The sequence below is a fragment of the Lichenostomus cassidix genome, chromosome 7, assembly GCF_008360975.1.
Source record: "Lichenostomus cassidix isolate B80296 chromosome 7, HeHo_3.0, whole genome shotgun sequence".
Lineage (NCBI taxonomy): Eukaryota > Metazoa > Chordata > Aves > Passeriformes > Meliphagidae > Lichenostomus > Lichenostomus cassidix.
In genome coordinates, this window is record NC_139488.1 from 19,895,726 (window position 1) to 19,921,369 (window position 25,644).

General features: G+C 34.8%; 1 protein-coding gene across 2 annotated transcripts in view; it reads left to right on the top strand.

Annotated features, from left to right (window-relative positions):
• The window catches only part of LOC146434704 (sodium channel protein type 2 subunit alpha-like), a 72,810-nt gene that overhangs the window by 24,538 nt on the left and 22,628 nt on the right, over window positions 1-25,644 (top strand). The window contains exons 1-12 of one of the 2 annotated variants that reach the window (XM_085066574.1): window positions 128-368; window positions 1,410-1,682; window positions 1,997-2,060; window positions 2,922-3,063; window positions 3,216-3,422; window positions 6,281-6,580; window positions 10,112-10,459; window positions 11,335-11,467; window positions 13,993-14,231; window positions 15,361-15,534; window positions 16,774-17,130; window positions 18,012-18,497. In XM_085066574.1, the coding sequence (XP_084922700.1) occupies window positions 1,466-1,682; window positions 1,997-2,060; window positions 2,922-3,063; window positions 3,216-3,422; window positions 6,281-6,580; window positions 10,112-10,459; window positions 11,335-11,467; window positions 13,993-14,231; window positions 15,361-15,534; window positions 16,774-17,130; window positions 18,012-18,497 (2,667 nt within the window). In that variant the 5' untranslated portion in view covers window positions 128-368; window positions 1,410-1,465. Of the gene's footprint in view, window positions 1-127; window positions 369-1,409; window positions 1,683-1,996; window positions 2,061-2,921; window positions 3,064-3,215; window positions 3,423-6,280; window positions 6,581-10,111; window positions 10,460-11,334; window positions 11,468-13,992; window positions 14,232-15,360; window positions 15,535-16,773; window positions 17,131-18,011; window positions 18,498-25,644 lie in introns of those variants that run through there. The other variant, XM_085066576.1, reaches the window with a different exon arrangement.

Genomic DNA, 25,644 nt, shown 5'->3' on the forward strand with positions numbered 1-25,644 from the left:
TTTCTGCTCACCAGAAATGAAGCCATCCCTTTGACTTCATGTCACCGTCCCATTACCAGCTAATTAGCTTAACTAGATGTTCAAATACAAATCAGTGAGTTTCACTTCAATGACATTTAAGCAAAATTGATGAAAATAATTATTAAAGCGAAATGTACTGAAGAGACAGGTAAATTTTGAACTATGATTGCTAGTATTACCACAGAGGTTTTGAAGACCCACATAATTAGTATAAGCTCTGCCTCAATTCTGAATAACTGTGATTTAATCCTACAGGTATGTAACAGAATTTGTAAACCTAGGCAATGTTTCAGCTCTTCGAACTTTCAGAGTATTGAGAGCTTTGAAAACTATTTCTGTAATTCCAGGTAAGAAGTAGTTGGTGTAAGGTGTTAGGCCCCTCGTATCTCCAACTGTTATTTGTGTGCTGTCATTGTGTTTGTGTGTGAACTCCCCTATTACAGATATGTGACAGAGTTTGTGGACCTGGGCAATGTCTCAGCGTTGAGAACATTCAGAGTTCTCCGAGCTTTGAAAACAATATCAGTCATTCCAGGTGAGAGCAAGGTTAAACACTGAGGCTGACTTTCGTTCCATTGAATTCACTTCCTTTGAGCATAAGTCTTGCTGTTTGCTGCTCATGTTGCCAAAAAAAAAAATGAAAAAAAAAAAAAAGAAAGGCATGGATCATTAACCTAGATCATGATTCTTTGCCTTTTCAGCATTAGCTTCTTTTATTTTGCAAAATCAGCCTTTGAGTTTAACAGAGTCTTGCATGAAACACAAAATAAAAGGCCTATGGGTTATTTTGCTTTGTTTTTCTGCATTTTATTGTGACAAATTGCCTCTACATTCCAAAAGCTTTAGTGCTATGGCTTTCTTGGTTTTGAAATTTTTCGTTTATTTTACCACTTAAAATTGACATCAGTCTTAAAAATAAGCAAGTAACAACAAAAGAAGTTACCAGAGGGGAAATTATGCACAGGAAAATTTATCAAATGCAAACGATTTTTTAAATTCAAAATTACTTGCAATTCTATCTCACACTGTCTTCGCATTGTTGTGAAGTCATGTTTAGTATTAACTGGAAACTGAATTATTGGCAAATTATTTAATGCAGAGAAAAAAATAGGAAATGCAATCAAATCTGTACTAGTAAAGTGTGATTGATAAAGTTTCCTGCTTGAGAATAATACTATATATTTGAATTATTGGAATATATGTACATTGCATATTCATAAAAAGGAATCTTTTTCTTTCATTCATCTTCACAAGCTCTGAGGCTGCTCATGAAGCTTTACCTTTTGAAAAATAAAAGATAATTTCTTTTTAAGTGTCTGCATGGACTCTTAGTTATGTGGGAAGGGCAAAGATACTCTGATAATTTTATGGATCTTTTTTCTTTGCAGGCCTGAAGACCATTGTGGGAGCTCTAATTCAGTCTGTGAAGAAGCTCTCAGATGTGATGATCCTGACAGTGTTTTGTCTGAGTGTATTTGCACTAATAGGGCTGCAGCTGTTCATGGGCAACTTGAGGAATAAATGCCTGCAGTGGCCTCCAGACAATTCTACTTTTGAAATAAACATTATTTCGTACTTTAACAGCACAATGAATGAAAATGGTACATTTGTTAATATGACAGTGAGCACATTTAACTGGAAGGATTACATTGAGGATGAAAGTAAGAATGTCTGATATAACTATTTTAATATATTTGTGGCTAAAATGTGTAACTATTTGTGACCAAACAAAGAACATTGAGTTGTTTATATTTCTGCCTTATGCAAAACTGCTTACAGTCACTGACTGACAGAGATCAAATACATACAATAAAAAACCATACAATAAAATGTAACCAGAAAGTTTCCAAAACAAGCTACAAAGTGATTAGTAGCTAGCCACTTTGACTTAACATAATTTATTTGTTATTTTACTTTGTAGCACTTTCAGGTTTATTTGATTTATTCATGTATATTTCTGATGCTTTCTACACAGCTCATTTTTACATTTTGGAAGGACAAAAAGATGCCCTACTTTGTGGTAATAGCTCTGATGCAGGGTAAGACCCTTTCAAAATTCTCTGTTATGCTCTGTAGAAAAAGCAATAACATGAAACCTGGTTGCAACTCCATATTTAACAGGGTTACAGAACTTACAGAGTCTTGCAGCTAAGTGAGAATTTCTTACTTAAGTCAAAATGTTTTACACTCTGGCTGAACAAAATACTAATTAACAAACTTTTTTTCTCTTGATTGGAAAATGAGGTTGGCTTCATTGATAAAATCTGAAATTTTGTAAAGTCTCTTTTGGTCATTTACTGATTGAAGAAAGTAGGAGGAAAGCAGAAGCTGCAAAAGAAAACATGTAAAATATTTTAAAAGCACAGCAGTGACTTCATAGTTCTAGACTGAATTTTTTTTTTTTTCCAAGCCTAACTCTTTCACTTCTGGAAAATTCTGCTATTTACAGGTGCCTAGAATTGTTAGCTGAACTTGGATGCCAGACTGGCAGCAGCAAAGAGGTTTACTAAAAATATATGTATCAGCATAATGTGGGAAATTCTTAATACTACAATTGGATTTAGCTAATAATATTGTCTAATCTCTCTGTAACCTTAATAACATTTTAGCAATTATTTCTGCCAAGAAATTATTAATTTGCAATAAAGATTTTATTTGCAAAATGTAATTGAGGAGAATTTTAATATTTAGGTCATTTCAACCAGTGAGTGGATGGAAAGGGTATCTTTCATTTACTATGTTATTAGTTAATTTCTTAGGAAATTTTTTCCGAATTAATTTAATTGTAATTTATGTATTTCCTGTGGAAAAACAATGCATATTGTTCCAAAAGAAAATGCATATCTTCTAAAAAGGAATAAAAGTTATGACTAAGTGCCTCCTGTTTGGTTTTCACATAGGCAATGCCCAGAAGGATATATATGTGTGAAAGCTGGTAGAAACCCCAACTATGGCTACACAAGTTTTGACACCTTCAGTTGGGCATTCTTGTCACTGTTTCGGCTAATGACTCAGGACTTCTGGGAAAACCTCTATCAGCTAGTAAGACATTTTTATGACATAAATTGTAAAGTGTTGGTGGCCTCCAAAATTACATAAATAGGCTTATTTTTACGAGAGCTGAAAGCATAACGTTGTTGCAGTGAATAAGATAAGAGGTGGAATAATATATAGATATGCTTTCTACTCCCTAGACACTGCGTGCTGCTGGGAAGACATACATGATATTTTTTGTTCTGGTGATTTTTCTGGGCTCTTTCTATCTGATCAACCTGATCCTGGCTGTGGTTGCCATGGCCTATGAAGAACAGAATCAAGCAACCATGGAAGAAGCAGAGCAGAAAGAGGCAGAATTTCAGCAGATGCTGGAACAACTGAAGAAGCAACAGGAAGAAGCTCAGGTAATGATGGAATGGTTATACTTTCTGAACAACCTCGTTCTTAAGGCAAGGAAAAAATCTAATACAATTAACAACATGTATGAATTATTCAATGAATTACAGAAAATAAAAGGTCTTGTTTACCATGCAAGTTATAAAAGTGGAAATAGCCAATGAAAACCAGGAACTAACCAAATAGTAAAAAAAGTAAGCTAATGGTACAGAAAAGAATGTTAGTTCAATTCACCAAAAGACTGTAAAAGTAAAATGTTTGTGATGAGTGCTCTAGAAAACCAACTTTAAGTAGTCAGAATTAATGAGGCTTTTATATTACAGATTTTATAAATAGCATGAACAAAGTCTAATGATGTTACTTCTGGTTTACATCTGAATCAGAATTGAGAAGCTTGTTGTATGTAATAGTTCTCCCTAAATATTCATCAAATAGAAAGAAGGATTGTAATCAGTGTTCTTTAAGGTTTTCTATCCAGGAAGGTACTTAAAAATATCCCTAACTGACACTGTAGTAAATCAGAAGTTTATATATTCTTCATCAAAACCATCTGAGCAATATTCACAACAAAGATATTACTTCAGAATTCTTCTAAAATAATCTTTGTTTCCTTTGAAAAGAGAAGAAAATTATTTGAAGGTTTATGAGAAAAAAACATTTTAATATATACTTTTGTGAAAGATTGTCTTATCCAAAAGTAAAATATATGCAGGAGTTCAGCTCTGTGAGTCAACCATGTATCTAATTTCTGGACTGACCTCCTTTGCTTTTTAAATGGCATTTAGTTATTTTCAACAGGACTGTGTTTACAAAATGCTAGCAAATTGGAATCTTCTCTGAAGCTATATTTTTGGTAGTACTTTACAGGTACTTTAACTAAGTTAGAATGTCTCCATAAAATGATAATAAAAAGAGAAACTCTCTGTATTTTGCTTGAAAAGAAATCTTCATGTATGATCTGTGAAATCTAATCAGCATATCTTTATTTTAGTCATTAAACTTAATCCCTTCCAAATTACTAAAGAAAGAGCAGAATTCTGCAAGATTCTAATTTAGAAAGGTTGAATGTCAGTAAAGTGTATGTTGCTGGGTTTTTCTTAAATCTGGTATTTTTGTGCCTTAAAGGCACAAAATCAAAATTATATCAAAAGACATCGGGAAGCTCATCTAGATGTTTGTATGACTGAGAGTGGGGGAAAAAATGAAGCTGATCCAGACTTAGAAAGAAGAATAGAATATGAAACTGAGATTATAAGTAAGTTTGAATAAAGATCCTGGAAAGTCATATGTTTTTAAATGAGTGACCGCTACATTCATTGTGACTAAAGCATTATTACAGTTGGGGATCTCTTTTGCTTGTGAAAATGTTAGCAGAAAGTAGGCAGTAAAAGGTGGATCACTGAAGTGTTGAATTAGTTGCTGAGGCAGAAATTAGTTTGGACCCATCTCTTTACCCCTCTTCACTTAAGTCATCACAGTGGTCTTTGGATTGCTCCACTTGTTTTACCTTCACCGTTAGTATTATGAAGTAGATGGGTGATGACTCTGTTTCTGTTAGAGTCTTTAAACAATCATATTCTCAACCAGTATGACAAAATTTTGAGTATTGCTTTTTTATTCTATAAACACTTCAGAATCCTTTTAATACTGCATTTAGCAGAAAAAGTCTGTATCAAATCAAATTCTATAGCATGGGTTGTATATTGTGGCAAAGAACGACAGTAAGAAAGATAGTTTGAAAGCTCATACTATGAGCTTTCAAACTATCCTTTCCTGCTGTAGAGATATGTCATCATTCCTGAAATACTTGGCATTGAATATAATATGTTTTGTTGGATAATTACTAGTCATCTTTGTTATATAACCCTAGTCTCTTGCCATTTATCACATCGTCCTTTTTTTCTAAACTAAGAGCAGCTTATCATCTTCCCGAAGATATTTTCTAGTACAGAATCTCCTAGTAATCTCCCACAGTTCTTTCGAGGAACAGCACTGGACATACTCTCAGTTCTTCTTTTTTTGATGACTTAAAGAAGTTTAATGAACCAAAACAAGTAGGCTGAGCTCTGTAGTTAAATGTACTGGTCCTGAGTTTTGGGAGGACTCTGCTCTAGTAAGTTAATCTCACACCTTTCATCAGAGAAGAAATCTAAACTTTTCTCTCAAGCTGTAGAACCAAGAGGCAATAAATGTACCTTGGCATGTCTATAGCAAAGACCTAGAGTGCAGATAAAATGGGACATGTGGGAGGGCAAACATGAGGAGGGAGGCAGGGCTTGAAGATGTGTCTAGAGGGTGTGGCTGGTGCCAGTGAAGGCAGAAGGAAAGTAAAGGGAGTGCTCTTGCTGTGAAGACAGTGAGGAAAGGCTGGGTTCAACTACTTTCAGGGTGCTAGTTGGATTTCAATACATTAACTCACGTGATGAATGTTAGGCATTAGTTTTCTCTGTAACAGCTCAGAAGGGATCGCCTGAATTGGACCATGATAGGGGGCTTTTCTCAAGAGAAAATGGAATAACAGGTCTGAAACACATGAGAAAGAACTATGTTAACAATTTTCTGACTACTTTTATTTTAGCTGAGTGTCTTGTGCAGCAGTTCTTTAAGAAATAGTGTAGCTATTGTTCTGTTGAAGTTGGTGCTTCAAATAGATCGTGCTGCTAAACACTGAGGAGCTGCACACTCCTGATAAACTCCTGAAAAACAATAGCTTATCTTCAGTACAATTTGTTTGGGTATATTTACACACTTCTGAGTGTACAGATAGCATTATTATCACAGTGAAAATAAAAACTAGTTGATAAGAGACTATAAAATTATTCTTCTTTTTGGCCTACTAAGAATACTTTCCTTTGTAACCTGACAGACAACAGCAGCAGTAGCAGCAGCATCAGTTGCATCAAGAGATTTCAGTGGTGTAGGGGGATTAGGAGAACTCTTGGAAAGTTCTTCAGAAGCATCGAAGTTGAGCTCAAAGAGTGCTAAAGAAAGAAGAAATAGAAGAAAGAAAAGAAGACAGAAAGAAATGTCTGAATCAGAGGACAAAGGAGATATTGATAAGTTCCCCAAGTCCGAGTCAGAAGACAGTTTCAGAAGGAAAAGTTTCCGCTTCTCCACAGAAGGAAGTCAGCTCACCTATGAGAAAAGGCTCACATCTCCTCACCAGGTACAGCCATCTATTTTACTAAGTCATGTGTGTCCACTCTATTTTTATTTTCATTGATATTACAGCAGCTTTACATATTGGAAGTAATGTAAGTGGTGAGTGGAGTGAAGGAATAATCAGTGGTTTTACCATTCACAGTGTGAGATGGTTTGACCCATTCTATTAGAAAAGGGATGAAAACAACATACCAAGAATAAATGTAAACTTAATTAAGACATTTCTGAAAATGTATTTCTGAGGATGTGTCTAGTAGACTGGAGAAAAACAATATTAGTATTCATATATTTGCATTAATCAACCACAGGCTCTCTGCTCTGGATCCATATCAAAACTTTACAGATATGTGGGGTTCTTAGCAGACTGCAACATCAAAATACAGGAAATCCCAGATTACCATTATTTTCTGTTATTTTCCTTAATTAGCTTCTTTAACATGTGGATAATGAGAAAAGTAGTGCTAGTACTGCACAGTAAGGACAAACTACATTGGGATCATTTGCGCTTGTATGTATAAGAATTTAGTCATACTGTTCTTTTCCATTAAAAATTCATTTTACATGATGGAGAATCACTGCAATCATAGGGAAAAAGTAGTTTATGAAGGACCTCTGGAAATAATTTAATCCTAAATTCAGAGCTCTACTCCCATAAATCAAAGGGTCTCTTCTGTCACTTAAGGATACATCCTCAGTACCTTGCACTGATGAGGTCGCACCTTGAATCCTGTGTCCAGTTCTGGGTCTCTCAGTACAACACAGACATGAAGGTGCTGGAGCAGGTCCAGAGAAGAGCTGGTGAAGGTCTAGAGAGTGAGTTATATGAGGAGAAACTGAGGGAGCTATGGGTGTTTAATCTGGTAAAGGGGAGGCTCAGGGGGGACCTTATCACTCTCCACAACTCCCTGAAAGGAGGTTGTGGCCAGGCAGGGGTTGGCCTCTTCTCCCAGGCAATCAGTGACAGGATAAAAGGAAATAGCCTCAAGATGTGCCAGGGGAATTTCAGATTGGACATCAGGAGGAATTCCTCCATGGAAGGGATTGTAAAAAATTGCAGGGGACTACCCAGGGAGGTGGTAGAGTCAGCATCCCTTGAGGTGCTCAAGAAAGGACTGCATGTGGCACTTAGTGCCATGGTCTAGTTGACAAGGTGGTATTCAGTTAAAGGTTGGAATTAATGATCTTGGAGGTCTTTTCCAGCCTAAATGATTCTGTGCTACCTTTGCTTATTTCAAGACTACACACAGTTATGGCATTTTTAGAAAATGTCACTCAGAATGAATCTCTTCAAAGTGATAGTGTGTGATCTGAGCCAATAGATGAGATTTACCTTGGAATACCACCCATGCTGAGAATAACTTATTAATTAAAGACTCTCTTGATAATTTTTTTTGCAGCTGTAACAAATCTTTGGGGCAAAAGTTGACAGCACACAACTAAAACTTAAGTGCCACAAGAGTGAAAGAATTGCGAACAGTAGAATTGGTAAAGGAAGAGCTCATTTGTTTTGTTAGCCATGGAGTATCTCCCTGGTGAGACAAGGTCCACAGCATGAAACAATGAGGCAGAATGGTATGGGTAGATAATCAGCTCAGTTGGCCCCTGTAAGAGGTTTTGTCCTTTGATACCATGTCCCATATGCAGATCAATGATGCAGTCTGCCAGAAAAGTCAAACCTTCCTTTCAGTCCTTACTTTCCAATAGCATGTAGACAACATATATTTCTGTCTCTACATGTGTTAAAATTGCAGCCATTTTAGCTTGTATCTTTTTTCTCAATGCCGCAGGGACCTGCAGAGCAGACATTTCTTCTCCCAAATCCCTGAGGGAGCTGATCCAATTAGCTGTGCTCAGAATGTGGTAACATATATTGGAAAGATTGGCCTGCAAATAAAACATAGCAGCCATGGGAACATTCTCTAAAAGAACAAGGGTAACACTGTAGTCAGATGAAACCCTGGTGAGCATGTGTTTTTTTCTGAAGGACTGTAGGTTGGCCAGATATATTTACAAGGAAGTGTAAAAAGGGTGTAGTCATTGCCTACTTTGTTAGAATTCAGTGTCATATTCCATAGAAGCTAGAGGTTTTTTTTAATAAAATTATCTTTTCAGTATAAGGAAAACAACACTTTTTCTCCAGCCAAGTTTACATAAATGGGTTAGCAAAACCATTTGGCTGATATTTTTCAAGTAACTCAGCCTGAGGCTGACAGCCAGAATAGAAAATTTCAGCCCAAACTATTAAAATTTGGTATAGCTGTAAGAACAGGAAAAATTACATCTTGTAATGGTAAACACCTGCCAGCCCTTATAACAGGCAGTTCTATCAGTTTAGCATGTGTGTGAATTTATGTATCTGGCTATGCATATACATATGAGATACACATAGTTTGATATACGTATATATACAGTGTTTGATTTTCACAGTATTAACATAGGTTTACATAATAAAGGACAGTTTTCACTTTCACTTTAATTATCCTGGGATAAAATCCTATTGCATATGAGCACTTTCTACCTGCAAAAATAGTGGGAAAAGTGAGAATTTTCTCAAACCCGGTTTTTGATGCACCAAGAGGTGAAGACTTGTACAAATACAGCATTGAAGAAGGCTGAATGCCAGGTTACTTTTCTCCACAATTAGTACTTTTATTTATTCATGAAGGCTGTTAATAAAATATGTAGTGAGGGAGAAGAACACTTCATTAACCAGCTTCTACTGTAATTAAAAGATGAATTACCAACAACCACTGATTTATTTTTCTCACTTGTAAGAGGATACCTTTAGGTAACGGTGTCCCTGGTGAGTACTTGCTTTGAGCTGCCTGATGACCAAGTGGTGGTGGCTTCTGGCAGGTGTGTGCAGCCTGCTATAGCCCCTGGAGAGCTATGCCTAAGAATGCTGCTACTGTCCCTCCAAAGCTTCCCCAAGCTGTCACCTCTGTCTTCTAGTTATTGTTCTCTCACCATTGAGCATATTGTGAAGAGGTCAGTCAAGTTCCTTACATCAATTTAGAATTGTTCCAATGTCAAACTTACGATCACTTCTGCATTTACGAAATAAAACAGAAAACAATGATCACTGAGCATTATTAGTTGCTATCCCTAGGAATCATGGGGATGAAGAAGGGAAGAAAAGTAAAAAATTTTAGCTCTGCACTCTAATAGAAGGAATAAAAGACAAATACCTGCAAAACCTTGATAGACTTTAATATCACTTAATAGTGATATTAAAAACTGCCTCCTGCCAGTCTATAGCAGTTCGATGCACCTTCTTTCCTCAGAACTGTTCAACCTTATTTATGCCTTTTGCACAACTTTTCCTCAGTTCTGCTACATTACCTTAAAAGAATTTTTCCCCTTTACTTCAGATCCTTTGGTGAACATATTCTCCTAATGGACACACTTATATTATGGAAGAAAAATGTGGCTATCCTTCCTCCAGCACTGTACTATTCTTTGCAAAGCCAAGAACTTACATCTTTAGTTCTAATGTTTGTTTTGGGTTTTTTTGTTTGTTTTAAATCTTTTACAGTCCTTGTTAAGCATTCGTGGTTCTCTGTTCTCACCAAGGCGCAACAGCAAAACAAGCATTTTCAGTTTCAGAGGTCATGCAAAGGATATAGGGTCTGAAAATGACTTTGCTGACGATGAACACAGCACTCTTGAAGACAATGAGAGCAGAAGAGATTCTCTCTTTGTTCCAAATCGACATGGAGAACGGCGCAACAGTAACATTAGTCAGGCGAGTGTGTCATCTAGAATGATACCAGCCCTTCCAGTAAACGGGAAGATGCACAGCACTGTGGATTGCAATGGAGTAGTTTCCTTGGTTGGAGGACCTTCAACTCTAACTTCACCTACTGGTCAGCTTCTACCAGAGGTAATTATAAGTAAACCAGTAATTATTACATTTTGGTTCAGGCAGAGAATTTTCTTTTACTCCTCATCTCTGCGTTCCTCATAATTTCTTAAAGAAATAATTTGCAATGGTTTCTAAATAAGAGAACATAAAGGAAAAAAATCCTCAACAACCTATGTCTAAACCTTAGTAAAGTACTATATTCTTCTTGCTTTCAGCAAGAGATCTGCACATAGGAAAAAAGAAGATTAATTGAATTTGACAATTTGTATATACTTTCAGTTCAACAAAGGCAGACATTCAATACATAAATAAGGCTATACCTTGGAAATATGTATAGGAAAACACCTATGGAATTAAACAGAAGGTGGTCACTATGCTCATGAAAGTTATTAGAAATACCCCTTTCTGAATTTTTCTTGAGGAATTTTTTCTCATACCTTTCATGAGAAAAATATGTACAATTCCTATGTACCTTTGCAATTATATAACATTTCAGTCTCAGTTTCAGAGTTCTGTAGGCTAAGATGTTCTTTCAAACCTTCAAATAAGCCAGCCTTTTCTATACATAGCATTTTATATATTATTCTTATTACTAGAAAGAAGATACCTAGCAAAAATTTTGTTCAGTCATTTAAATGTGAACCACCTTTGATTCCACATTGTGTTGGTATTGAATACTCCAGTTGATTATTTGTAATACTGTACAAAATTCCCACTGAGTTCCTCAATAAAGAAAAAAGAAATCCTGACAAGAACAGAAATACTCAGTGTGTAAGAAAAGCATGGTACATTGCACAAAGCTGATTTTGATTATCACTACAATATTTATCCAGTAGATACTGCTAATTGGCTGTTGAAAAGGATAGTCTAATTTCTCAGTATTTCATTTACAGGGCACCACCACAGAAACAGAAATAAGGAAAAGAAGACTGAGTTCATACCAAATTTCCATGGAAATGCTGGAAGAGTCTGCTGCAAGACAAAGAGCAATGAGCATAGCCAGCATACTTACAAATACAATGGAAGGTATTTTGATGCATTTTATCTGACAGGCAGTTCAGTGAAGTTCTGCTAACTACATGTACAAAGAAATTATTTACATCATTTCCTTTACAAATGTAAAACTGGACATGTGGCATCTCTGAACATCAGATACAAAAGGCTTTTGAGCATTTCTAAGGCCATTTACATAATCTAAATGCTTAGCCATTTATTTTTTATGACACCTTCCAAAATATCACTCCACTGAGTGGACTAACAGAGATAAAGTAATGATAGCTAGGGGAATGCCAGAGCCTCAAACAGAAAATATAGGGATTTTTTTCCCTTTAAGCATCAGCAGAAAAATCAATTAAGATAACCCAGGAACTGCCATGATAAAGGCAATGATGTGCTAGAACAGTCATTTCCCTTAGGCTTTGAATGCAAGGATAGACAACAGGAAATTTGAATGAGAAATATAAAGAAAAAATCCCCACAAACGTAATCAACCCGTGCCAATGCCCACAAAGTGTCTTAAGCATTTCTTAAATTTTCTCAGTTATCAAATATAAAAAAATATTTTATTTTCTATGTGGAAAAGCATACTTTTTGGGATTTTTTTTCTTATTTACTGGAAACAGAGTATGCTCACTCTTCATACATACGCCAATAAAGTATTTTTATAAGCTTAAAGGACCTGTCTACTGGATACTAGCAAAGTGTGGCAGGTGTTGGTCAGACCAAACTTGCAGATTCAACACATATTCTAAAAAGACAAGAAATTACCAAGAAATTTTACAGTATTACTAAAGCCAGTATTGAAATATAATTTTAAAGTTCTGAAGCCCTTTGCTTTCAGATAAACAAATATATAATAAACTAACAGCAGTCAGAAATATAAAGTTTATATCACCTATATTTTTCTAAAGAAAATTTTTCTCACAAACATGTACCTTTCTGAGTATGTCTTCCCACTTTAGTGCAAGTGTGAACTGTTGGTACCTCTTACCCATGTGCAATTCCTGGTTCTCCTCTCCGTAAACAGGATGTCTAGAGAGTGCTGCTTTTTTTCTCTATTTAAAGTTTGTCATTCCATTCTCCTGACCTGAAAAAACATGTCAATGTAAACTAAATTGTTCTAATAGTCACCTCCTTACCCATGTCTGGTTTCCACCATTTCAGAAGTTGCTAAGTGCATCAATGGAGTCTTCTGTGTCAGCTCAGCATCCAGTATGAGTGGTCAGTTTTGTCCAAGGCCAGTCCTATCCTGCCTTTCAGCATTCTGAGCTGCATATTCAGAAATGTCATTATACCACCCAATCCATATTTTCTTTCAGAAGTATTGTCTTTGTTATTGTTTATAAAGACTATAGAAAGCTTTAACTACTTATGATATCCTTTTCATCCTGGAGAACTTGTTTGTTTCAATAGTTTGAAAGCTTTTAACTTCCAGTAATTCCATCCATATTGGACAATATTAGAGGCAAAAATCAGTCCACTGGTCCTCAAAGTGTAGATTTTTGCAGTAAATTCTTTTTAGCAAATCTGTGAAACAGCTATTATAGCAAAATCATCCATAAGTGTCATGATGACAGACATCTCTCTGTGCTCTAAGGGATGCCTTAAAACCAGGAAATTTCAGAGTTGGGTTGATGCCACTATGCAGAAATTTTATCAAAACTGTTGTGGACATTTTTTACATGTTTTGTAATCTACGTATTTCTCATTTAGCAACCATCAATCTTCCTTCTACACTGTCCTCAAACATCCCATCGCATTAGATATTCATCCTTGCTATTATTAACTTAGAAGAAGTTATTATTCTTCTGTAATTTGGACAATATTGACAGTGAAATGGAAGAAAAAATAGTTTCCATATATTGTAATTAAGAGCAGTTCCTGAACAGAGTTGTTCTGCTAATACTAATGTTTTTCTGTTTCTCAGCTGATAGACACTGCAACTGTACAATACATTTTCAAACCAAATTAAATGATAATTTAGAAACAAGAAAATGGGCATGCCATATATTAAAAATATATTAGAAATTATAGGTATGCACACCATATAATTTATCTGATATTGCAGTGGTTCAGTATAGTAGCAAATATAACACTTCTAGTATCTCTAATCAAAATATGTACTCATGTTACATACCACAAAAAATGTGAATCCTTTATGAAGCTTTTTCCAAGTATATACAGCAGCTCACCGACAAGTGAGTCATGTTGACTTAATATCTGAAATTGAGATATCTGCTGTAAGCAAGTCAAGTAACCTAAACTAAATGTCTAGACTCTCCCTACTGTCATGGGAAAGACAAACACATTTCTCTCTGTAGACAGATGTCTCAGATGATTTACTCTTTGGTGAATGGACTTCATTGTCCACTGGTTGTAGGGGATCTTAAATGAATTAGATGCCTTACTTTAACTTGGCTAAACATGGGTGAGAGAAATCCCATGTTAGTGAGAGCTGTTCATTTGATTGATATAATCTTTTTCCATATTTAATCAAGAACTTCCAGAGGATAGATTTGTAATATAATTTTTTTTTTCTGGGTTTTTTTCAGAGCTTGAAGAATCCAGACAGAAATGCCCACCATGCTGGTACAGATTTGCAAATACTTTCTTGATCTGGGATTGCTGGAGTCCATGGTTAAAAGTAAAGCACATCGTCAATTTAGTAGTGATGGATCCATTTGTTGATCTTGCGATAACTATTTGCATTGTTTTAAACACCTTGTTTATGGCCATGGAACATTACCCAATGACAGAACAGTTTAGCAGTGTCCTTTCTGTGGGGAACCTGGTAAGTAGTTTGTCATACACTACTTGATGTAAAAATACCCATTTCTAAAAGAAGAAATGTATAAATGCATTGAATTCTTTAAAATCTATTCCAGAGTGTCTTTTTATAATCAGTTTAGAAATGGTATATATGGTTTTCACAGGTAAAGTGATTTTTCACTGGAGCCTTTATCTTTCATGAATCTATTTTTAACTACTATTATGAAATAACTGAATATAGGTGGAAGTGAAGTCTTCACTGGAATGCTAGATTTCTTGATGTCTATCTTGGGTTTTCTTTCAAATGTTAAGATAGATTATGCAATTTTTAACATGGTACTGATATTACATCACAGAAAGTATTTTTCTTCAGCACAAAATTGATGAGATATTCAATGTCAGAATTTATCTTGGATTTTTCTTTCAATTGCACTACAGTAAAAATACTTTTACAAAAAAAGGCATGCTCCCAAACTTCTTTGTTGTGCTGCACAAACCACTGATCACTACTCAGTGCAAGAAAGCACTTCAGTTAAATTCTGGGTTTATAACCACTAAGAAGCATTGATAATTTCACATTTGGCATTTGGAGTTATTTCAAATAACATTATCACCCTGAAGTTCATTTTCCTAAAAGGCAGTAACTGTCATACAGCATCGTAACTATGTGTGTAACCTTTATATTCTTACAAAAAGCCCAGTACAAGAAGCTCCAACTTCCCCTGTCTACACACCAGACTTTAGAGAATCTGTGCTTAGAGTGTCTGACATTAGAGAGTATCATCTAACACTTCTGTTTATACTGTAAGTTAGGAAAAAACTTGCTGTCAAGTCTTTTACTTTACTGGACCATCCTCATCAAACAGGACTGAAAACTGCAGGTCACATCACATCATCTGCTGGATGTCCAGCACACACCAGGAAACTGAGCTGCTGACTGGTCAATATCTTTTTATAGATATATCAAACCTGTGTCCTACTACATATGTCCTGCTTTAGTAACTTGTTTTCAGTGTTTAGAAATACCTCAATGCCATTTGGAGATAGCAAGTAGCTGTATTTTATAGTAACAGGTAAGAAAACTCACTGGATTAAAAAAAATTTCTCAGGTATGTAAATTGATCATAACAATTCATTACATTTCGTTTTAGGTATTCACTGGGATATTTACAGCAGAAATGGTACTAAAGATAATTGCCATGGACCCTTATTATTATTTCCAAGAAGGCTGGAATATTTTTGATGGTATTATTGTTAGCCTTAGTTTAATGGAGCTTGGTCTTGCAAATGTTGAAGGATTATCTGTTCTTCGGTCATTCAGATTGGTAAATACCTTGATAATTAAATATTTGCATGCAATTATCTCACTCAAAATTTAAAAAAAAATCCCTGGTACCTGTAATAATTGTAATAATTAACATATTTTGTAAATACATATTATATACTTCAGTGGCTCACATTATTTTTCATATGTGCATAATTTGCAATCCATGTTTGGTAGATACAAATTTAAGGTGTTTGATATCTTTTAGTATCAAATTATCCTATTGATCTTCTATCCAACTGATACCCTTTGCCAACATAAGACTAACTGCTACCTGTTAAGAATTTTGTAATATTTACACTGATTTCATTAAGAATCATCAGAGGTGAGTATCTGTAAAGACATACATATTGTCACCAGCATAAAGAACCATAGCATTTTTAGTATTTATATTGTGACCATTACTTTGTGTTACTTGTGAAGAACTTAAGCAGATCCTCTCTTCACATTTATTTTAATGGGCACCAACAAAAAAATTTTAGTCACTCCATTACATATAAGACAGTCGTAACAAGCTGACTTTAAGATAACATTAAATTGAAATATTATTGAGCTTCTACTAGAAATGTACTTTGTAATTAGTATTGTGCACAAACTAGTTTATAGATGTGTTTACTAGAGACACAAGATTAATTATTTAGAAATCTTTATTACCAACAGTTATCACATTACTTGAAAACCTTATCTCCTAATACATAGAGCAGGAAGTAGTGACTTAGCACTACTTGCAATGGTGCCCAACTTCACATGACATAGTTTGGGTAAGGAATATTATTTTTGAGTTAGTATTTATGATTTGAATGGACATCACAATCAGCATCAAGTTTTTGCTTAAAAAATTCGCCTCTGTCTAAGCATGGAAGGCTTAATGTGGTGCTGAGGGAAATGTGGAACAGACTCAGCAAAAAGCGTGTAGTGACAGTGATGAAAACAGTAGAAACTTCTAAAATGTCTTTAAGAATTGTTTAGGCATCATCTGTAAGTAGATGTTTAAAAATAGTAAAATAAAACGTCATACAAACACGAATTACGGCTTTTTTTTTTTTACTATGTGCATCACTGAAATGAAATTATAAACACAATAAATACTCCATGTTCCCTGCTTTCCATTGAAATAATAATGTGGTACTAGTGACGAACAAATTAGTCGACAGAAATTGGTATGCTCTGCTAAGCAACTTGGACTCAGCTTCTGTTTTGTAACTAACACTAATGGTTTGTCTGCATTTCTGTTTTTCAGCTTCGAGTTTTCAAATTGGCAAAATCTTGGCCAACTCTAAACATGCTGATTAAGATTATTGGCAACTCAGTGGGAGCTCTGGGCAATCTGACCCTGGTGCTGGCCATCATTGTGTTCATCTTTGCTGTGGTTGGGATGCAGCTGTTTGGGAAAAGCTACAAGGAATGTGTCTGCAAAATCTCCAGTGACTGTGTGCTTCCTCGCTGGCACATGCATGACTTTTTCCACTCTTTCCTGATTGTATTCCGAGTGCTGTGTGGAGAATGGATAGAAACGATGTGGGATTGCATGGAGGTTGCAGGCCAAACCATGTGCCTTATTGTTTTCATGCTAGTCATGGTGATTGGAAACCTAGTGGTACGTGATTAACATTTTTGACCATTAACTCTGATGCAGATGTACAGGACTTACAGCTAGGCAATGAAAATATTTGTCACACTTCTGTTTAGAACTAAGAAATTAATCTGAATGTGCTAAATTTTGGGTAAAAACATATGATGATTCCCTTTTCTTTTTCACACATTTCTATAGACAGAAGTACTCTTACTATGGGTACAAACATTATGAAGTAAACTAAAATGTCAAATCCAACATCCTGTCATGGAAATGCTGCAGCTAATTTAGAAGTGCTATTTAATTTTAAATCCTGAACTTTTTGGATTGTTTACGTGTAAAAAAGCAAAAATGAAACACAGAGTGATTTGCCATCAAGCCTAAAAATGTGTTTGTAAGCTTCTAACTCAAAATTGTACAAGAAACCTTTATAAAAAAGTTTAAATTCAAGCTTACAAGTTAAAATGCAAAATTTCAATTGATAAATATTGAATTGATGAGAACTTCCTAGAAATAAATGTTATAAAAGGAATTCACCATATACACTTTTAAAGTTTCTTTTACTGTTAGAATTTTCAGTCAAAATTTCCTGTCAAAATTCTTTTCCTTTTGAGATATTTTTAACATGATTTAAGTTTTTACAAAATAGAATTCAAAGTGTTTCTATCCTAGTCATTTACCTGACCTTGTAACTTGACATTTTATCAGCAGAAATGTGCAAAGCTCTAGAAAGTTATTTATGATGAGCAACCTGCTCTACTGATTTTTTTAGAATCCTAGAACCATTTACATTGGATGTAAAGGCATTTGAGATCATCAAGTACAACTGTTATCTTAGCTCTGCCAAATTTAACATTTCTGATATATATGTATTTACTATATAGCTGTATTCTCTCATCTTTTAGGTATTGAACCTATTTCTGGCCTTGCTGCTGAGCTCATTTAGTTCAGACAACCTTGCTGCTACAGACGATGATAATGAAATGAACAATCTCCAGATTGCTGTGGCAAGGATTCAGAAAGGCATAGATTATGTTAAAAAAAAGATACGGGAGTTCATCCGAAAAGCCTTCGTCAGAAAGCAGAAATCTTTGGAGGAAATCAAAGCACTTGAAGAGCTAAACAACAAGAAAGACAGCTGCATTTCCAATCATACTGCTGTTGAAATAAGCAAAGATCTGAATTATCTTAAAGATGGGAATGGAACCACCAGTGGTGTAGGTACAGGCAGCAGTGTGGAAAAATACGTAATTGATGAAAATGATTATATGTCATTCATAAACAACCCAGGCCTCACTGTGACAGTGCCCATTGCACTTGGAGAATCAGATTTTGAAAATTTAAATACGGAAGAATTTAGCAGTGAATCTGATATGGAAGAAAGCAAACAGGTAGGATTATTTGTATCTTAACTATTAAATTGTAGTTATACATTTGCATGTTTTAATTACATATTTAGAATTGTTTAAAAACTGTAGTATCCTATGTAAATATATTTTATGTTTTAGAATTTTATGTATTACAATTCAAGAAAAAAATTACTCTATATAATTGTATAGTAGAGGATCCTTAGAATTTACATTTTTAGCACTTTGTTAATTAAAATTTGGAAGAGATTTGATTTTAAAGATGATGATTTCTTTCACAGTTTTATGAGGTTTTAGGACTAGTAGACACTTGATAAAGCATTCTTTCTGTAGTACCTACATGGGTCAAGAATTTATGGAATAAGGGTAGAAGGCTAAGGAACAATGAAAGAGTGTATAGCTTTGCATATTGAAGCAAACTTGAGTGCAGAAAAAAATATTTCTTTCAAGATTTAGGGTAGTTCTAAAAATGAACCCTGAGACATCATAAATCATGAATGTATTTTAGATTATCTAAAAATTTTTTTGAGTAATATTTGTACAGACTTTGGGTTCAGAGACTATGGCTGGCTGAAATAAAGTAATCCAGGTACCAATGAATGTCATTGTAATGCAGCAGCTCAAATTATCCTGGAGAGCAGATTGATTGTGTAATATAGATGCATGTGGAAACAGCTTACTTGAAAGCTTTATGCTGTTATTAATTGTGCAAAGTGACAGAAGTGTGTCTAAAAAACCAATGCCATGTGTTTCAAAATATAAATGGCTCAAATATCAGAAGTGATCCTGAACAGGTGCTGATGGTATTCAAGGAAAATTTTGTATGTTGGGGTGATGATCAATGACAAACTAATAAATGCATTAGCAGAATCTAATTATATTCAGTGTCATTAGAAATTTAGGGACTTTGAGGTTTAAGGGATCAGGAACCATGGATAAATTTGTTCTCAATTAGATTAGAAGCTGTGATGTTGTGTAATAACTCATTAATCGGAAAGGGTTTGTTTATCACAAAGAAAGCTCTCCTATAAAGAAGCTCTGCATTCATGACTTTATCAGGGCTGTATATCTGGCATATTTGCAATAATGATGTATTCCTCAGCAATATAAAATTACACCACATAATGTTAATGCATAGCCATGATCCAGTTGATCATAGTATGGGGTTTTTGCTAAAGAATATAAAGCGTGTGTGTTTATTTGCAGCTACAAAGAATGTTGCTCTGCGCAACAATTGTAAGATGAAGAGCAAGATACTCGATCATCTGAGTTGCTCAGTTATGAGACAAATAGTTTCAATGCAGATGTATAAGATAGTATAGCAGTAGTGCTTAGCCATGGTAATTTTAGAATAGGAGATAACAGGAAGTGTAAAGCAGTGTAAATTAACAGATCAACTAGTATAAAAAAACCCCAAATCATTGAGTGACTCTGGGTCTGAGAGTTAAGTATTTTTCATGTAAGCTGATCCAATAAAAGTTGGTTTTCATTTCCAATGAACCTTTAACAAAGTCTTCTATGCCTTTTCATATATCCTGATGTTTTTTAAAATGACATTTTACTATATATTTTCTGCTGTCCTTGTGGCTAATGTTGATAAATGCAATTATGAGTGCCTTCCTATTAACTCCATCAATTTACAAGCCTAAGAAATTCCTGAATATGTTACTTTTTAAGAGGTTTGTAATATGCTTTAGGAAGTTGGGGGGGCGGGGGGCACTGCACAGATACTAAATTTGTGGTTATGTGACATGTTAGTCTCAGCAGTAGAGGAACTTGGGAAGTTCCCATCCACACTCAGCTAGTGATCCCCTGGCAGTCTTTACCACTTTCTCTTCCTCAGTGCTTGTGGGTCTGTGCTATAAGGCAAGTCACTTGTTGTGCCATAGGCATTATTGGTTTATTTCTTCTTTAAGGTAGATTGAATGGCTCAGTTTACAATGTACTGCCATATATTCTATCAGAACAGCTGAGGAAAAAACAAAATGCAATACAAAGGCAGAAACTCCTCTGCTTTCCAGGTGTATATGTGATATATGTACAACCCAAGAAAATGGAGTAAAAGCCCTTCTTGATGTGATGAGAAGTTCTGAATACAAATTTCAAGGTGACCTTCACAAGTCAATTGCTCTGTTCAACCCCATCTTTGCCTGGTTCAGGCATCCTGCCTTTATCTTCTAAGGCCATCCTGAAGTTTCTGGATGGTGATAAACCAAAAGGGATTTTTACAAATGAACTTGTATCCATATGTCTTCATGAAGAGAAACCAATTAATAAGAAATTTGACAGTGAAAATTTCAGGTGACTCTGGGATATCCAGCAGTAAATTATGGATGGTATTTATATTAAGAAATTGTGGAGAAATTTTCAATGGGGTTAAGACAGGTTTTGGACTTTTGTGCAGCCTCAGTATTTCAACAGACTGTCGTAGTCAATACTACTGAGAAACTGGAGCAATAATACTTGCATCAAGTTCTGCTCACAAACAACTGTTTATTGTTTAACTGTCTGACATGTACTCATACAGTGCAAGTGTGCATACTGTGTGTGAACAGTATCTAATCAGACAGTACCCTGAAAATTGTGAATTCTATATTAATTGCACTTTCTGCTCTGGATTCCTTATTCCATTCCTTTTGGATGATTTCTATGGAAATAACAAAGTGGTGGTTTTTTATTGTGTGTATAAAAATCCATTGGCTCTGGGAATATATGAAGTTCTGGCGTGTGACAGGAATTTGTGAAGATTCCCAAGTTTCTCCTACCAAGTCCACAGTACTGTTGAATCTTTTGCTGCCTTCTGATTGATTGCCTTTTAAGGAAGATAAAGAGTACATTGGTGCAGTGTTTAAGTTACCTCTCTAGAACAGTACACCATCATTTGCTTTGTTTCGCCTCTCAAGGGGTCCCACTGAGAAAAAATTCCTGCTAGAAGGCCTGGTCTGCAAAAGGAGGGGTAAGAGATGGGGCAGAACTTGCCCTGCTGTAACCGTGGCAGTACCTAGCACTTAAAATACCCTGAGGAGGTACCCCCTATGATAATGTTTTATTTAACCACAGAGCTGTGGGAAGCTAGATCTGCACAGGAACTGTAAAAGGAACCTTTTTGTTCCTGGTGCCTTACTGACTGTCACTGATGTAAAGAGCAGAATGATTATTTGAAGTCTGTCATGCTAGAAGTGGGGCATAGCCTGTGTTCCCCTGAGGAATATGCCAGGAGCAGGTAATTCGTATAGAAATTGTAACTGTGGGTGAGTGAGGAACAAATTATAATATTTCCTATTGTTATTATCAGATATACTATAGTAGAAATTAACTCTAGCCACCAAGCTTCTTTTGGAATGCTAGTTCTTTTTTCCCCCTTTCATGGAAATAGGTTCTAATTAATTTGCTAGTTAATAAGTTCCCAAATCTGCCAGAACCTTTTTGGAACCTGGTTGCAAATTCCAGACTTAAACAAGATCTTTCTAATACATATCACTAGAAATTTGAGGAAATCTCTTTTTGCATGAAATGGAATGATAACACTTACTAGATTATAAGGTTACTGACTGCTTTACAGTAATAGTTGGCTGAAAGTACCTTCAAGAAGAGAACATTTAATTGATACTTTGGAAAGGGATTTTTTTAATAATGAGAAAAGAGAGGTGCAATGCCCAATTAGATAATGATCAGAAAAGAAACAGATTTCCGCTCTGAAAATAAGATACCCGAGATAACTAACTTTGAAGATAATAAAAAAATTACAAATAACTAAAGGGGATAAGTTGGTGGGTTTTAACATTAGCATGTGGATGCTGCTTGTATTGTGAAATGAGTAGATTATGTTAAGCTTACCAAACATAAGACTCAACTATTGTATATTGTATACCACTTAACTGTTCATTATAACTGAATGACAACTTTATAAATATAGTTTTGCATTTTGACATGGGAAAATAATTTCAAATATATTCCTCAGTTATGGAAAGCTTATTTTACAACTAAATAAATACATGTAGCTACAGGCCTCAATTGTTCAGAATTCCAAAAGCCTTTCTATCTACAGTGTATGTATAGAAACACAAATTCAGATTGGAGAAATAAGGCTACTCAATTGACTTTTGATGATCATAACAGATGATTTTGATAAAATTAAAAATATTCTTCATCATCTAATCTACTGAATTTTGAAGACAGTTAATAAGTTCAGTTTTCTAATTGGTTTCACCAAGGCCTTTGTGCCTAAGTGAAAAAGACAAGATCAGAGTTATTGCATTCCCAAGAGGTAAGCACTGTCATTGGGCTCCAGTAAGTTTCTTAGCGAACACAGACTCAGTAGGATTTGATCAATTTGTTGGATGATTTTTTCATTATGTTAAAATGTCCAACAATCTAAACTATTTTTTTCTAAAACTGACCAGTTCTAATATAGTGTCTTCAGAAGTGACAAATCATTTAAGTTATGGACTGGCTGCAGTTAATGATTTAAACCATATCTCTGGATGCACTGATGCTCCACTGTCCAGTATAATCTCTTTTGAAACAATGGGATAAAGATTATAAATTTAGAAGTGTACAGCATACCAAATCTAAATTAGAAACTTACACAGTATGATAACTCATCATATTTAAATTGAACAGAAATTAAAGGTATTTATTTTCACCAAGATTTAGGAGTTCTACTGTCATTAGAGGATGAAGGAGGAATGGGAAGGCATACATCTTCAAAGTATTTTGCTTCCTGTATGTACAAATTTTTCAAATAATATAGATGATCACATAGTCAATTAACTGATGACTAGGACAGGAAACAAACAAAAAAAACCCTTAAAATTTTCATTAATATGAATTAAGGACTATATAAATACAGGATTAGTTTCCAAATCTGCTAACCATGTCTTTGTTAATTTTATTCATTCCATTTGTATTTATGAATCACAACTTTTGAGTGCAGAGTACTAGTTTTAGCTTCTATATTTCTAATTTCTCTAAAATAAACTAACAAGTTCTGTAGAAAAGTTTGTTGAAAATTCCAGGTTGTATGTATTTCCCTTTTTCCAGCTAATAATAAAATACTTAATAATTATGTTTTAATTGTGTTAAAGCCATGTTTGAATTAGAGATTCCAAAAAGAGAAAAACTAGTGATCCTGTGTCTTGAACTTCACTACCTACCATTCTTACTTCTCACAGGGGTAAAACCAAGCTGGAGCAATCAAGAATGCAGCTCTGGTGCTTTTTAACCAGGTAGAGCAACGTGTCACCACTTTCACACAGGTTACCTAAGCAAGTTATACATATATATGTATATATATATATAATCACTTTTTAATGGATTTTGACTGGCCTGCATGCTATTCAGCTATGTACCTTCCCTGTCCATTGCAAGAGTAGAAACATGCACAGCTGCTCTCTGCTGAGTCATGGGACTCACTTCACAGCATGGTCAGGTGGGATTGGCAAACCCAACGTACATTTTTTAACTCCGCTAATGGTTTTTCTGAACATTTAAAAACAGTATTTAGCAATAACTGCATGCTCTTCAGGTTTTGAAGTATGGATCATAAAAGTACTGGAATGTTTTACGCTAAAGAAGCCAAAGAAAAAGGGAGCATGCATAGTTTTTAAAAAATAAAAACAACCCTTTTTGATTCAGCCTTTATAAATGTAAATATTTAATGAAATGTGTGAAATGTATTAAGTGATTTTGAAATATTTACTGCCATGACTTCAACTCCTTAATGAATAACATTTGAATTATTGCAGTAGCTATGTGTGTAAAAATTGCAGTTATACTTTTAAATCTACAATGCACTGTAATGCATATCTTCAAAATGCTACAAACTACACTCTGTATTCATTTGGACAGTGCATATCTTGAGTTTTATAAGCTGGAAGCAGAGCAAACAGTTTCATAATTGCTAAAATAATGCTTGGGAAATAACTTTGGTTAAAGAATTCTCAACAGCTAAACATTTTACAACTCTTCTTTTCTTAAACCCCTTTATAATAATAGTGGGTTTTGGAATGTGTTTCACGATAGCATTCTGTAGATGAGTTGGGGGCTTTATTCTGTAAATTAGAAAGACTATGGGGTAGTCAGCATAATTTGTATAAAATTGCACCTATATCTATTTACCCTGAGATTTTTTCATTATAGGCAAACATGCCTTCCATTAATGAATAATTGACAGAGCCTTCAGGAATAGAGACACCAAACATTGCACAGGAGCCAAAGTTATATGAAAATAAGGAGGTCAAATTATTCAAGTAAAACTAGGCAATAAAATTTTGGGGGGATTGAGATTTCAGTCCTATAGCAGGATTGAAAGCTGTTTCCTTCAGGCAGGGTTTCACTGACTTCAAAAGGATTACCAAGTGGTTCATTTTGAACCCTTAATTATAGTGCAGCATGATCAACCTCTATTATATTGTGGTCTAAATTTCCCAGAGATGCAAAAGAAAAAAAAATTGGTGGCTATTCTGAAAATTCTCAGATTTTAATGATTAAATTTTAAACCAAGATATGCTTCAAACACCAAATAAATTCTAAGGAAAGAGATTTTTAAAAAGTTTACTTAATATTATATAAAAGTCAAATATCATAAGTTCTGAGACTTAAAGTCAGTTTAGAATCACTTTGGAATCATCGATCTCCATTATTTTATATTTTTTCACTCAATTACAGTGCAGCTTTCAAGATTGAAAGGATAAAACTACATGGCTGAATTACTAAAGGCAATTTGTAATGGCTGAATCCTTTTACTTTATTGTCACTTGAATCATGAAGCCGTTTGTAAAGCTTAAAACTTTAGTAGCCTGCTCTTGCTCTTATTGAAATCTATAATGGAATCAAATGAGAGCAAGACTGGGTCTTAAGTGAATGCGTTTTCTTGTAAATGGGCACATTAATATGCTGTTGGTCAAAGCTTGTCTCAATGATCGAAGCTGTTGATAAGAGATGCACTGCTCTGAAAGAACATTATGGAGGCTGATTATACATACATTAACAAAGTGTTTGGGTGGGTGATGAAGTATTTTTTCTGTTATATCCTATACAATAATATTTATAATACTGTTTTCAGAAAAATATAATCCCATTGAGGTAGTCTGATTGTTTCTTTTATTTTTGTGTGTGATTTCCACAGTATTGCTCAGGCTTCTGCTCTAGTCAAGCATGTTGTTTTGCT